Source organism: Entelurus aequoreus, linkage group LG05 (genome assembly GCF_033978785.1).
Source record: "Entelurus aequoreus isolate RoL-2023_Sb linkage group LG05, RoL_Eaeq_v1.1, whole genome shotgun sequence".
In the NCBI taxonomy this organism is placed as follows: domain Eukaryota; kingdom Metazoa; phylum Chordata; class Actinopteri; order Syngnathiformes; family Syngnathidae; genus Entelurus; species Entelurus aequoreus.
Genome location: NC_084735.1, coordinates 76624298 through 76639783, shown reverse-complemented (window position 1 = coordinate 76639783; position 15486 = coordinate 76624298). Strand labels below are relative to the sequence as shown.

General features: G+C 36.8%; 1 protein-coding gene across 2 annotated transcripts in view; it reads right to left on the bottom strand.

Moving 5' to 3' along the window:
- tmem132e (transmembrane protein 132E) overlaps positions 1-15486 on the bottom strand; it is a 1017037-nt gene that overhangs the window by 344570 nt on the left and 656981 nt on the right. Inside the window, exon 1 of one of the 2 annotated variants that reach the window (XM_062048944.1) lies at positions 12348-12437. The exons of the other annotated variant lie outside the window; for it this stretch is intronic. Coding sequence (XP_061904928.1) covers positions 12348-12411 — 64 coding nt within the window. The 5' untranslated portion in view covers positions 12412-12437. Of the gene's footprint in view, positions 1-12347; positions 12438-15486 lie in introns of those variants that run through there. 2 annotated transcript variants of the gene reach the window in all.

Genomic DNA, 15486 nt, shown 5'->3' with positions numbered 1-15486 from the left:
TACTCACTTCCCTTTTTTTTAATCCTTGTTATTTATGTTATCATCCCTATGAAAGTTATCATTTGATCCAAAACGTCCCCAAAAAGGCCACATTTATCCTTTCCCTGTTGTCACCAAATGCTATAAAGCAGTTCTCCTGTATGATTTCCTTTTGCTCCTCTCCTGAGCTGCCACCTTATCACCCAGTGATCCTACTAGTGATCCTTCTAGGGGTGGCAATACTTGTTGAGAGGGAAGTCTGGGCTTCTCTGCTTAGGCTGCTGCCCCCGAGACCCGACCTCGGATAATTGGAAGAAGATGAATGGATGGATTTCATTTTGTTTATTTGCGGTCTTAACCATACATCAATGTCATCAAGCAGCAAAACAGAGCGGTGATGATAAATGATATCGATACCAAGGTTTCCTAACCGGATTTAGTAAACAACAAAGGCCAGGCAAATTTTAGAAAAAATATACTTCAGTATCTTAAGGCTGAATCACAATTCTCCCCCTTAAACCCTTGTCTGAGCCCCTTTGCCCACGGTTTTGGTGTGCCACCCCCAAACCACGCCTTCACCACAGCTTGATTCCCCTTCGGGGTGATGGACGGCTGAGTAGCGCTTTTTAGCTGCAGCCGGCCTTCATGGCTCCCACTCCCTCCCCTCTGTTGCAAGTTTTGTGATTATATGTAACATGTTTATGTGTGCTATGGCTATGAGGTTTTTTTTCCTTGGCCTCAGTCAGTACCCCCTCCCTGCAAGTCCAGCCTTTGACTGAATATTTTGTTTACTCTCCCCCCCCCTTCCCCAATATCACCTTTTTCCCACCTTTTTTGAGACCCGTTGGCGGTCCTGTTTTTGTCTCCCTGTAATGTATGTCTGCTCTTAGTGGGACTGTGCCGAGAACGTAATTTCAGTTCTTATATGAGCTTCAAGCACACCTGTGAAGTGAAAACCATTTCAGGTGACTACCTTTTGAAGTTCATCGAGAGAATGCCAAGAGTGTGCAAAGCAGTAATCTGAGCAAAGGGTGGCTATTTTGAAGAAACTACAATATAAAACATGTTTTCAGATATTTCACCTTTTTTGTTAAGTACATAACTCCACATGTGCTCATTCATAGTTTTGATGCCTTCAGTGACAATCTACAATGTAAATAGTCATGAAAATAAAGAAAACCTATTGAATGAGAAGGTGTGTCCAAATTTTCGGCATGTACTGTGTATATATATATATATATATATATATATATATATATATATATATATATATATATATATATATATATATATATATATACACATATATATATATATATATATATATATATATATATATATATATATATATATATATATATATATATATATATATATATATATATATATACATGTATATATATATATATATATATATATGTATGTATGTGTATATATATATATACATATATATACATATATATATATATATATATATATATACATATATATACATATATATATATACATATATATATATACAGTATATATATATATATATATATATATATATATATATAAACAGAGTATTTGGAAACAAATGCAATTTTATTGTCAGACTGACATACAGTAAACATTTTTAAATGCTTTACTTGAATCCACGACAATTTTTTGCTTAAAACCTGGTAACAGTTTGATATAAAATCCCATCGTGTTTTTTTTTTTAAAGTCATACTGACCGTATAACAACGTGTGCCACCTTTCAGGTAACCACGCGCGGCTAAGGTAAAGGAGCATGTGTGGTCTAAATAATTTGTGAGATTAATCTGCAACTATACATGCAATTTTTTTTTTTTGTATCAATCACACGAGCTAAATCATATTTTTGACAGCCCGATTAAAACACTATATTTTTTAAAGCGATTTAATAATTTAGATTATTTCTAGAATATTTTTAAGAGATGTTATAATATTTTAGAAATTGTTTAAGGGACAATCAAATGATTTTTTTTTTACTATTTTTAATATGATGAGACAATCCGTCTGAATGTTCTCAACTCCTGTTTACGTTCCAGTGTTGCACTGAGATAAATAATGCTGCAAACAATAAGAGAATAAACCAAAAATCCCATTTTCACTTCAGTTTTGCCTTTTGGGTTAGCTGAAGGTAAAAATTCACTCACCCTTAAAAAAAACCAGCATTATTATTTTATTCTAAATTGGAAATAACTCTCACCTGTCCTACCAGTCACAAACATTTTTTATTGCCTCGCCCGGGTCTTGAAATATTCACCAACCTTCCTCGACGAAGGAAGAAAAAAAAAAAAAAAAACTCAGAAGAGACAATCCAATTAAAGATTGAACACCGGCATCTGTTACTCCGTGTTACTGTCTTTCGCTATTTTCAGCTTGGACCGGGCGCCGCTGAAGGAGAGAGCCGGTACAAAAACCACTAATCATCAGGTGGGGGTCAGTAAACCTTTCTGCTCTTGTTATTGTAAAAACCCATGAAAAAGGGGAAAACACATTCATAAATGGAGAAGTAGCGCCTTCAAATGAATGATGTGCAGTAAAAGCCAGGTAATAAAAAAGGGGCAGTTTGATGCTGCAGGACTTTATGACGACATGTTAAAACCACTCGAACATGAAATGGACTTTTACACCTTGTCAGGCATATTTTAGCAACCGTTTTTAACAGAAACTACAATTATTTATTGGATTTTTGTATTTTAAAGTATAATTAAAGCCCACCAAAGCAAAACTTGAAAATGGCTGCCAATACTCCAAACGCCATCAAAGCAGGAACCACAGTTAAAAACAAGAAAGCGTTAATAGGTCCATCGGGTCCCACCAGTCTGCAAAAGTCCTCCTAAAACGCACTTTATATCCTCAATATTTATTTTAGGGAAAATAGTTGAAGTCGTTTTTTCTGCTTCCCACATTAAAATTGCACGTTTAACATGTGTATTAAATATATATATATACATATATATATATATATATATACATATATATACATATATGTATATATGTATGTGTGGGAAAAAAATCACAAGACTATTTCATCTCTACAGGCCTGTTTCATGAGGGGTTTCCTCAATCCTCAATCTCCTGAGGATTGAGGAAACCCCTCATGAAACAGGCCTGTAGAGATGAAATAGTCTTGTGATTTTTTTCCCACACATACATATTACGCTCTACCACGGTATCGAGCACTATTTTTTGGATAATCTAATTAAGACATATATATATGTATATATATATATATATATATATATATATATATATATATATATATATATATATATATATATATATATATATATATATATATATATATATATGTTATTTGTTATGTTATGTTATGTTATGTTATTTTCATTTATTATGCGCCCTATATATATATATATATATATATATATATATATATATATATATATATATATATATATATATATATATATATATATATATATATATATATATATATATATATATATATATATATATATATATATATATGTTATTTGTTATGTTATGTTATGTTATGTTATGTTATTTTCATTTATTATGCGCCCCCCAACCAACTGTTACATCAGCCCGGGGCGCAGCCGGAGTGGAGAAACAAAACAAAAAAGAAACAGAGACTGAGACACACAAAGGAATCTAAACTAAACATTTAAGACTCACATAAATTAAAAGTAGTCTGCGGTAAAAAAGGTGAGTTTTAAGCCGTGCTCTAAAAGAGTCCAGAGTGGTGGCGGACTTAATATTCAGGGGGAGCTTATTCCATAACCTAGGTGCCATCACTGAGAAAGCACGGTCTCCCTTTGTCACCAGGTTTGACCGTGGGACCCTCAGGGTCATCTGGTTGTCCGATCTAAGGCAACGACCAAGCCTGGAGCTGGTGGGTTGGTCCAGGAGATCTTTAACGTAAGCTGGGGCGAGACCATTAAGCGCCTTGAAGACATATGTGACGATCTTAAATTTCACTCTATGCTTCACTGGAGCCAGTGAAGGGAGGAGAGGATGGGAGAAATATGTTCCCTCATTTTTGCACCTGTCACCAGCCTATATATATATATATATATATATATATATACTACCGTTCAAAAGTTTGGGGTCACATTGAAATGTCCTTATTTTTGAAGGAAAAGCACTTTAAACTAGTCTTAACTTTAAAGAAATACACTCTATACATTGCTAATGTGGTAAATGACTATTCTAGCTGCAAATGTCTGGTTTTTGGTGCAATATCTACATAGGTGTATCGAAGCCCATTTCCAGCAACTATCACTCCAGTGTTCTAATGGTACAATGTGTTTGCTCATTGGCTCGGAAGGCTAATTGATGATTAGAAAACCCTTGTGCAATCATGTTCACACATCTGAAAACAGTTTAGCTCGTTACAGAAGCTACAAAACTGACCTTCCTTTGAGCAGATTGAGTTTCTGGAGCATCACATTTGTGGGGTCAATTAAACGCTCAAAATGGCCAGAAAAAGGGAACTTTCATCTGAAACTCGACAGTCTATTCTTGTTCTTAGAAATGAAGGCTATTCCACAAAATTGTTTGGGTGACCCCAAACTTTTGAACGGTAGTGTATATATATATATATATATATATATATATATATATATATATATATATATATATATATATATATATATATATATATATATATATATATATATATATATATATATATATATATATATATATAAATATAATAATATAGTATATCAGAATATATTATATACAGTATATATAATATGTAAATATTACGGTAACACTTTAGTATGGGGAACATATTCACCATGAATTAGTTGCTTATTAACATGCAAACTAGTAACATATTGGCTCTTAATTAGTCATTATTAAGTACTTAATAATGCCTTATTATACAACCAGTAAACCATTAACCAAGAGTCTACCCTAACCCTAACCTCAGAATTATTGTTTATTAGTAACCTCAACTCCAAACCTAACCCTAACTCTAACCCTTATATGTTCCCCTAGTGTCCAAATAACTCTAAATTAAGTCTTTGTTATTTAGAATATGGTGCCCATACTAAAGTGTTGCCAATATTACATATGAGTAAAATTTATATTGCTACTACGGTGCATTTTTGCTCTACTTTATACCTGGATTATCCTTTCCATCCTTACCCTTCCCATCCTTTGTAACTGAGCTACTGTGTGGAACAATTTCCCTTTAGGATCAATAAAGTTAGTCTAAGTCCAAGTGTGCATTAAAAAAAAACAAAAAAACTCCCCACTCTGTTCACGGCACCCACACACCACCCGCTCTCACGGCCACAAATGACTGCGCTATGGAACTTTTCAGATGCAGTTTTATCCATACCAGTTGGTAGAACCTTATTTCGGATTGGTCCACTAGGGCTGGACAATTCATCGAATTTTGATTTCGATTATGACTACTCACGATCATGCACATATAATAATCGTAAAAAAAAAAAAAGATTAATGGGCCGTGCAACGTGCATGCAAATTCCGGAGCTTGTGACGGTGAAACGGATGAGTGAGCGTATGAGTGGAAAAATAAGTGGAAACACAGATAGACAGACAACATTCACACTCACATTCATGGCATTAAAACTAAAAAAATAAAGACAACTTCAAATTGTTTTCTTTGTCTTACTTTGGCGAAAAATAGAACAAACACATTCTGAACATTTTACAATTGATTGATTGATTGAGAAGTTTACTGACATCTTAAAGAATTGAATCCATGTAATGCTTTAAAAAGGCAAATGGATGGCACAAAAAGCCAAAAGGCTTGTTTCCATTGTGGTCCATTAAATATTCATCACATTTGATACATTCAATAATAAAAGATGTATAACCTGTAAAATGTATGTAAAAAAAATATGTTAAGAAATTGATAAATTATTTACATACACTACCGTTCAAAAGTTTGGGGTCACCCAAACAATTTTGTGGAATAGCCTTCATTTCTAAGAACAAGAATAGACTGTCGAGTTTCAGATGAAAGTTCTCTTTTTCTGGCCATTTTGAGCGTTTAATTGACCCCACAAATGTGATGCTCCAGAAACTCAATCTGCTCAAAGGAAGGTCAGTTTTGTAGCTTCTGTAACGAGCTAAACTGTTTTCAGATGTGTGAACATGATTGCACAAGGGTTTTCTAATCATCAATTAGCCTTCTGAGCCAATGAGCAAACACATTGTACCATTAGAACACTGGAGTGATAGTTGCTGGAAATGGGCCTCTATACACCTGTACCAAAAACCAGACATTTGCAGCTGGAATAGTCATTTACCACATTAGCAATGTATAGAGTGTATTTCTTTAAAGTTAAGACTAGTTTAAAGTTATCTTCATTGAAAAGTACAGTGCTTTTCCTTCAAAAATAAGGACATTTCAATGTGACCCCAAACTTTTGAACGGTAGTGTATATACAGTATACATGTCAGGTGATTTGAAAAACAATATATATAAAAAAAGAAGGGGGGTGGGGGGGGGGGTGTATATCCACTATGTACATGAAAATATTAAAACAAAATACCGGCAGTGGTAAAGTTTAGATCCATGAAGGATAGAAGAAAGTGAATGAATGGTTATAACTGAATAAATTTACATATGCATAAAAATGTGTTTTCTTTCGTATTATTTTTTTTTAATGAATTAAGTAACGTTTATGACAACCTTTTTCCAAAACGCAATATAGAATGTGAGATACGACAGGATAATGCATACAATTATCATTTGTTTTCAAAATGGTTACAAAAAAGTGGGACCCCAAAAATTTACTGTAGGGCCCCATTTTGATGACTTGATGGGGTCCCTGGCACCTCATTTTGAAAATTCCTAGCGCCAACACTGACGGGAGTATTGGTGCGGGCAAAACAGCAGCAGGCGGCTGTGGCCTGCGGGCCGGTTCTAATACTAATCAAATATCACCCCGGGGGCCATAGATCATTAATTCGTGGGCCGGATATGGGCCTTGACTTTGACACATAGGGTCGACAAGAAGATTGGGTTCTTGGGTTTTTAGTTTACTACTTTTAATAATCACTTAACACAGCAACAAAGTAAGAAATATTTCCACGTTGAACTAACCGCGGACAGAGTCACATAATTGGCCAATAAATCAGAAGGGAAAAGAATGCGTCATTCAGCCCCGAAACACGTCCTGAACTAAACAATGTCGAGACGGTCACTTGAAACAGTGACTCAACTACGAAGCTAAAGCCAGCAAGAACAATCCATTCAGCCACAACACACTCATCTGCTTGTGTTGTTGTGAACGACATCATCGATGTAACATTAAGATACAAACGGGAAGAGAGCAGCCGCGACTCTCGTTTTTTTTGTTTTTTGTTTTTTTAACAGCCTTAAGTCCTTTCTTTACACGTCAAGCAGAGAACAACAGCACAGCACACTTCCCCCCTTCACAATAATAGCCCGGTTTCAAAAAAGTACCTTACATAATGCACTCACAGCGCTTATTGATACATTTACACAATTATTATGCTTTGAACCTAAAATATTGGTCAATATTGTTCAAATATGTATTACACCAATAAATGTGAGATTTTTTTTTTTTTAATTAGGAAACATTAAAAAGCATTTTTACACAAGAAGCACACACTTTAAGGTGGTAAAATAAGTGTAAAAGGTAAACAATGGAATTAAATATAATTAAAACGAAAAAACTATTATTATAATTTTTTTAATATATTGCTATTATTTAAACTTATTGTTATTACTATTAATATATTACTTGTTGTGGTTTATTGGTTACTAATTTATATCTGTTTTTTTAACTATATTTAAAGTTAAAGGTTTTCTAATTGTGTAATTAATCGGGATTACAATCAATCAACATAATCGTGATTATTATTTTTGCCATAATCATCCAGCCAGTAAGCAAAATGGTTGACAACCCCCCCCCCCCCCCACACACACACACCCCAAAATGATTGCACGAACAGATTGCAGCATGAAATCATGGTGAAATCCTAAATGTCAAGGTTGCGCATGGTTGCGGCTGCTGTGACCCCAGGATGCAGAGACAGGAGACGAAGAGCAGATCAGAGGGTCATTGAAATAAGTACCAGGCAAAAGAAAATAACATGGGTCGTGCAAAAGGCAAGGTGAGACATGAACATACGACAATGAACCAGTGTCAAGAGCAGGGGTGTGAATCTTTGGGCACCTAACGAGTCCATCCCATTCCGATCTCGGGGTAACGATTTGATACAGAATAGAATCTCGATTCCACACGATTCTTGATTCCCGCAATGTATTATTTGGTATAATAATTACAATCCAACCTTTTTTAAAATAGGTTAGAGGTTATAAAAGCTCCTTCTGGTTGCATGGAAATGGCCTAAAATGTCTTTAAAAAAATGTATTCTTATAATTTGTATTTATTTTATCAATTTTTTAAAATTATAAATCGATTTTGAATTGGGATGAATAAGAATCGCGATGCGGACGTGAATCTCTTTTTTCGTGCACCGCGAGTCAGGAGGCAGGCGACACTGGTAAGTAAGTAAACCCTCCTGATCGGCAACCAGGGACACCTGCGCTTTCTAATCGCCAACCCGGAACAGGTGAGGAGAATAGCGCTCAGAAGCATGGGGGAAGTCACTGCAGCAAAAACTACACAGGAAGTGGAAAAAAAATAAGAGCGCTCGACAAAAAGAAACTGGAACCAAAGAAAAAATAACAACAAATCCAAAAAACGACGGACCGTTATCAAGTGTCCAACCAGTGTAAAAATAGTTGCTAATACCCAGATAACAAAAATACATCGCAATCACAACCACATCTCGCAAGGTTGCCGACTCAGCCGCCTCTTCGCACTTCGGCACTTGGCGATCACTGAAATTCACTCAAAAAACATAAGATAAGTAAAAATGCCCTAGCTTGATGCTAATATACATTGGCTTTGCTATTGACGTATACGACTGATTAGCACTCGCCATTTGACATGGTCATTTCAACGTCTCCAAATTTGTTAACGGAAACTACAACTAAGATGCATGTTACAATCAAACAGCCGGTGCACAATACACAGTACTAACACTTTGTAGGGCGCAACAGCCAGCAAAGCCTGAACTGACCAACACAATAAACTGTACACTTCTTAGTGTCATACCTGCAAATGAGACTCAGAAATGTGAAAATAAAACGGCTCATTTTTAAATGTTGCAATAAAAACCAAGATTTTACTATCAAAACCAATTCATATTTATTAACGTGTACAAAGAATTGGTCCCGTTGAGTACTGGTATCAATTCCGAGGTACCAGGATTTGGCACTGTATCGGTTCAAAAAGTGAACAGTATAATCGCCATTAACGAGACTACATGTTACTGAGGAGCTTTGAGAGAGAGTTTTTCCCTGTACTGTCGGACAGATCGATACTACTCGTATGTAAAGTCCACAAGTCATCCAAGCAGGAACCAAGGTCAAATCCGTATATTTTAAGATATAATTACTTCCTGTATCGTTTGAAGGACTGTTACCAGTTACATAATCCGAAGGGAATGCAAAAATGGTTGCCGACGGCCAGAAATCGATTGTGTGAATGCTCGTTTATTGTGCTGTGAACCTTTGGGCACCAGGCGATTCAATTTGATTTGATTCTTGGGGATATTGATTCGATTCAGAATCGATTCAAAATCAATACTTTTTTTAATTACAGTGGTTGCCAGTTTTATGATTAACTACACAAAACCCAAAACCAGGGAAGTTGACACGTTGTGTAATTCGTAAATAAAGACAGAATACAATGATTTGCAAATCCTTTTCAACTTATATTTAATTGAATAGACTGCAAAGACAAGATATTTAATGTTCGAACTGAGAAACAGATTTTTTTTTTTTGTGCAAATAATCGTTAACTTAGAATTCAATGGCAGCAACACATTGCAAAAAGAGTACCTGCACTCTTTTACTATGAAGCCACGCTGTTGTAACATGTGGTTTGGCATTGTCTTGCTGAAATAAGCAGGGTATGATAACGTTGCTTGGATGGCAATATATGTTGCTCCAAAACCTGTATGTACCTTTCAGCATTAATGGTAACTTCACTGGTTTGGGGTTTTGTACATTCCTCCATAAAATAGATAAACAGCTCTGATAAATTTCTATATTACTTAAAAGATACTGGTTGTGTTTCATAAAATTCTACCCAAACATTCAATAAAGTCAACAAGAGAAGTATCCCACACTTCTTTTTTGTAAAGTAAATCTGTACAGCAGCTATGATCATCAACATCAACAATATGATTTGCCCGAGTGGCTGGACAGGACAGATTGGAAAAAATATACAGTCGTGGTCAAAAGTTTACACTTGTAAACAACATGATGTCATGGCTGTCTTGAGTTTCCAATAATTTCTACAACTCTTATTTTTTTGTGACAGATTGATTGGAGCACATATTTTTTGTTTCATCTGACATCACATGGACAAAGATAAGACCTTCTGGAGGAAAGTTCTGTGGTCAGATGAAACAAAAATTGAGCTGTTTGGCCACAATACCCAGCAATATGTTTGGAGGAGAAAAAGGTGAGGCCTTTAACCCCCAGGAACACCATACCTACCGTCAAACATGGTGGTGTTAGTATTATGATCTGGGCCTGTTTTGCTGCCAATGGAACTGGTGCTTTACAGAGAGTAAATGGGACAATGATAAAGGAGGATTACCTCCAAATTCTTCAGGACAACCTAAAATCATCAGCCTGGAGGTTGGGTCTTGGGCGCAGTTGGGTGTTCCAACAGGACACTGACCCAGAATACACGTCAAACGTGGTAAAAGAATGGCTAAATCAGGCTAGAATTAAGATTTTAAAATGGCCTTCCCAAAGTCCTGACTTAAACATGTGCTGAAGAAACAAGTCCATGTCAGAAAACCAACACATTTAGCTGAACTGCACCAATTTTGTCAAGAGGAGTGGTCAAAAATTCAACCAGAAGCTTGTGGATGGCTACCAAAAGTGCCTTATTGCAGTGAAACTTGCCAAGGGACATGTTAACAATATTAACATTGCTGTATGTATACTTTTGACCCAGCAGATTTGGTCACATTTTCGGTAGACCCATAATAAATTCATAAAAGAACCAAACTTCATGAATTTTTTTTGTGACCAACAAGTAGGTGCTCCAATCACTCTATCACAAAAAAATAAGAGTTGTAGAAATTATTGGAAAGTCGAGGCAGCCATGACATGATGTTCTTTACAAGTGTATGTAAACTTTTGACCACGACTGTATATAAAGAAACTGATCAAGGTTACAAGCAAGAATCGCGATTTATTGGGAAATAGGATTTAGCTGTTTATAACCATTATTGTCAATGCTCCAAGCAGGAACCGTAGTGATAATTCAAAAGTTCCCCAACCAAAAGGACAGATAGTTTAAAGTTTAGTCAGGGGCCACCTGGACCAGGTTTCTAACATCATTGAAAGTTTGCCACTGCAAAGACAAAAAGTGACATGGTATCAAGATTCAAGTCAGGGGAAGAGGAGTTCTTTCCCAGGCCTGGTTGTTATGGTGATTTGGCAGCCCGTCGTGTAACCTATCACCATGGGAACAAAAACAACTCTTTCAACACAAAAAAAAAAAAGAAAAAAAAGTTGCGTGTTTGTGTGTGACAGTGATATGAAGGAGACCTGAAACAAAGACGAGCCTCCTCTCGGCGGAGTCGCTTAAAAAAAATTTGAGCGCTGCCGCGGCATAATGGAGGCGCGGCACAAAAGAGGCGCCGCTATTGACGAGTCGATAAGCTCTGAAAGGGTAAAAACACTTGTTACGTGACGACTTTTGACAAGAAAAAGAAGCCGCGTCGCGAAAATAAACGAGTGAAAGCAGCAGTGTCACCTGTAGGCTGACTATGTATCTTGTCATGTTTCTTTCAGATGAAATGTGCAGTCGTATTCCAACACAGGTGACTTTTACCAACAGAAAAGTTTCATTCCTCACTCAACGTACTTTATTTATTTATTTAGGTATTTTGCCCTGGGTCGTTTTTTTCCATTAGTACCTTGTCATATTTGCGTGTATTGTCACAACACATATATAGATAAGGAAAAGCTCTATCGGCAACCCAAAATGTTGAAAGAGCCATATTGGACAAAAATACAAAAACAAATCTGTCTGGAGCCGCAAAAAATTAAAAGCCATATTACATGTGCCATGAGATATAAATTGAATTAAGAGGACTTAAAGGAAACTAAATGAGCTCATATATAGCTACAAATGAGGCATAATGATGCAATATGTACATATTGCTAGCCTAAATAGCATGTTAGCATCGATTAGCTTGCAGTCATACAGTGACCAAATATGTCTGATTAGCACTCCACACAAGTCAATAACATCAACAAAACTCACCTTTGTGTGAGTTGCACAACGTTAAAAGTGTGGTGGACAAAATGAGACAGAAAAAAAGTGGCATAAAACACGTCCTAGAAAGTCGGAGAAAGTTACACATGTAAACAAACTATACGGTGAGTTCAAGGACCGCCAAAATTAGTAGGACAAAACGGCGCTCGCCAAATACTCGAATCAGTGAAGCATGTTTAATAAAAGCAGTGTGATTTATAACAATTAGGGAGGTTTGTGTCATGTTTGTAATCCTACAGAAACCATACTAAACAAAAAAATAGATTTTTTTTCCCCTCATCTTTTTCCATTCTTCATACATTTTTGAAAAATCTCCAGAGAGCCACTAGGGCGGCGCTAAAGAGCCGCATGCGGCTCTAGAGCCGCGGGTTGCCGACCCCCGTCCTAGGGGATATCTTATTTGATGCTATTTTATTTGTGATCGTGGTTCACTTTTATCTCAAGATATCTTCTGAAGTTAAACATGACCAAAAATGAACCAGCTGAGTAGTTATACACTACTGTTCAAAAGTTTGGGGTCACCCAAACAATTTTGTGGAATAGCCTTCATTTCTAAGAACAAGAATAGACTGTCGAGTTTCAGATGAAAGTTCTCTTTTTCTGGCCATTTTGAGCGTTTAATTGACCCCACAAATGTGATGCTCCAGAAACTCAATCTGCTCAAAGGAAGGTCAGTTTTGTAGCTTCTGTAACGAGCTAAACTGTTTTCAGAGGTGTGAACATGATTGCACAAGGGTTTTCTAATCATCAATTAGCCTTCTGAGCCAATGAGCAAACACATTGTACCTTTAGAACACTGGAGTGATAGTTGCTGGAAATGGGCCTCTATACACCTATGCAGATATTGCACCAAAAACCAGACATTTGCAGCTAGAATAGTCATTTACCACATTAGCAATGTATAGAGTGTATTTCTTTAAAGTTAAGACTAGTTTAAAGTTATCTTCATTGAAAAGTACAGTGCTTTTCCTTCAAAAATAAGGACATTTCAATGTGACCCCAAACTTTTGAACGGTAGTGTATATATTCTACTCTTCTATAAACTTGGATATGATCTGATTAATTTTGGCGCAAAAGTAATAGTTTTGTTTAATTAGAGGTATTTTGGTTATTACGTCCTCAACAATTTAATAATAGATCTGTCAAGTTCTCACTGAGACCATTCATTTGATATGCTAGTTTAAGATTTTATTTTGGACAATGGTGAACCTTTTAGTAGATACGCTCACTGTGTTTTCCGGCTACTATGTCGACGTGTCATAATGCATCGACATAGTTATTGCATATGTGTAAACAAATCAATAAGAGCTTTAAAGGCCTACTGAAACCCACTACTACCGACCACGCAGTCTGATAGTTTATATATCAATGATGAAATCTTAACATTGCAACACGTGCCAATACGGCCGGGTTAGATTAGTAAAGTGCAATTTTAAATTTCCTGCCAAATATTCTGCTGAAAACGTCTCGGTATGATGACGTTTGCGCGTGACGTCACGGATTGTAGCGGACATTTTGGGACACCATTGTGGCCAGCTATTAAGTCGTCTGTTTTCATCGCAAAATTCCACAGTATTCTGGACATCTGTGTTGGTGAATCTTTTGCAATTTGTTTAATGAACAATGAAGACAGCAAAGAAGAAAGCTGTAGGTGGGATCGGTGTATTAGCGGCTGGCTGCAGCAACACAACCGGGAAGACTTTGAGTTGGATAGCAGACGCGCTACCCTGAGTACAGCTTTGGCTTCCAAACATTTGACCGCTTGCCCGTACGTGCGTGCCGCTATGTGCATGTCACGCACGTAACTTTGGGGAAATATAAGTGCTGTATGAACTTTACGGAGGTGAACGGTACTTTGGGCTGTGGGATTGAGTGTGTTGTGCGGGTGTTTGATTTGTATTGGTGGGTTATATGGACGGGAGGGGGGAGGTGTTTGTTATGTGGCATATTAAATATAAGCCTGGTTGTGTTGTGGCTAATAGAGTATATATATGTCTTGTGTTTATTTACTGTTTTAGTCATTCCCAGCTGAATATCAGGTGCCACCCGCCTCTCACAGCATCTTCCCTATCTGAATCGCTTCCATTGCCCTCTAATCCTTCACTCTCACTTTCCTCATCCACGAATCTTTCATTCTCGTTTAAATTAAGGGGGTAATCGTCACTTTCTCGGTCCGAATCGCTCTCGCTGCTGCTGGCCATGATTGTAAACAATGTGCAGATGTGAGGCGCTCCACAACCTGCGACGTCACGCTACTTCCGGTACAGGCAAGGCTTTTTTATCAGCGACCAAAAGTTGCAAACTTTATCGTCAATGTTCTCTACTAAATCCTTTAAGCAAAAATATGGCAATATTGCGAAATGATCAAGTATGACACATAGAATGGACCTGCTATCCCCGTTTAAATAAGAACATTTCATTTCAGTAGGCCTTTAATATGATATGCGACACGACGTGGTTTGTCACGGTTTGATTCCTTAAGGTCTGTCATGATCTGTGGTCTAGATCCTGTTTTGTTCAGTTATGTTCTGTCTGTTTAAGACTCCTTTAGTTCCTGTTTGTGCACCTCCCTAAGTTTGTTTTGGTTGCCATGGTTGCTAATTATGTTCACCTGTCTCTGATTAGTGTTCGGCCGCTCACCTGCTACCCGAGCACTAATCAGAGGCATTATATAAGCCTGCCATTGCCGGTCAGTCGGGCTGGCGTCATTGTTTCATGCAATGCCATAGTTTATGCTGTTTGTTCGCTTCATGCCGTGTCCACGTGAATTTTTTTTTGCTTCATGCAACCCTGCTACTTAAGTTGTTTGTTTCATGCCAAAGTTACGTGTTTATTTCTTGTCCATAGTCCATGCTATTTAATAGTAGCATTAGCTTCGAGTGTGACTTGTTTTCCGTTTTTTTGTACTACTTTGATATTTTGTGGAATAAATAATGTTCCAACCTGCACGCCATGTCCAGAGTGGTCCGTCTGCATTCCTGGGAGAACGACCCTGCATAAAGATGCGACCCAAACGTGACAAGGTCAACACCTCCCCCCCAAAAAAACAAAAACAATACCAAGTTTCGAGATACTTGGCGCTTAAAATGGTTATAAAATCTTATTTTTTGTTCAACATCCATAAACT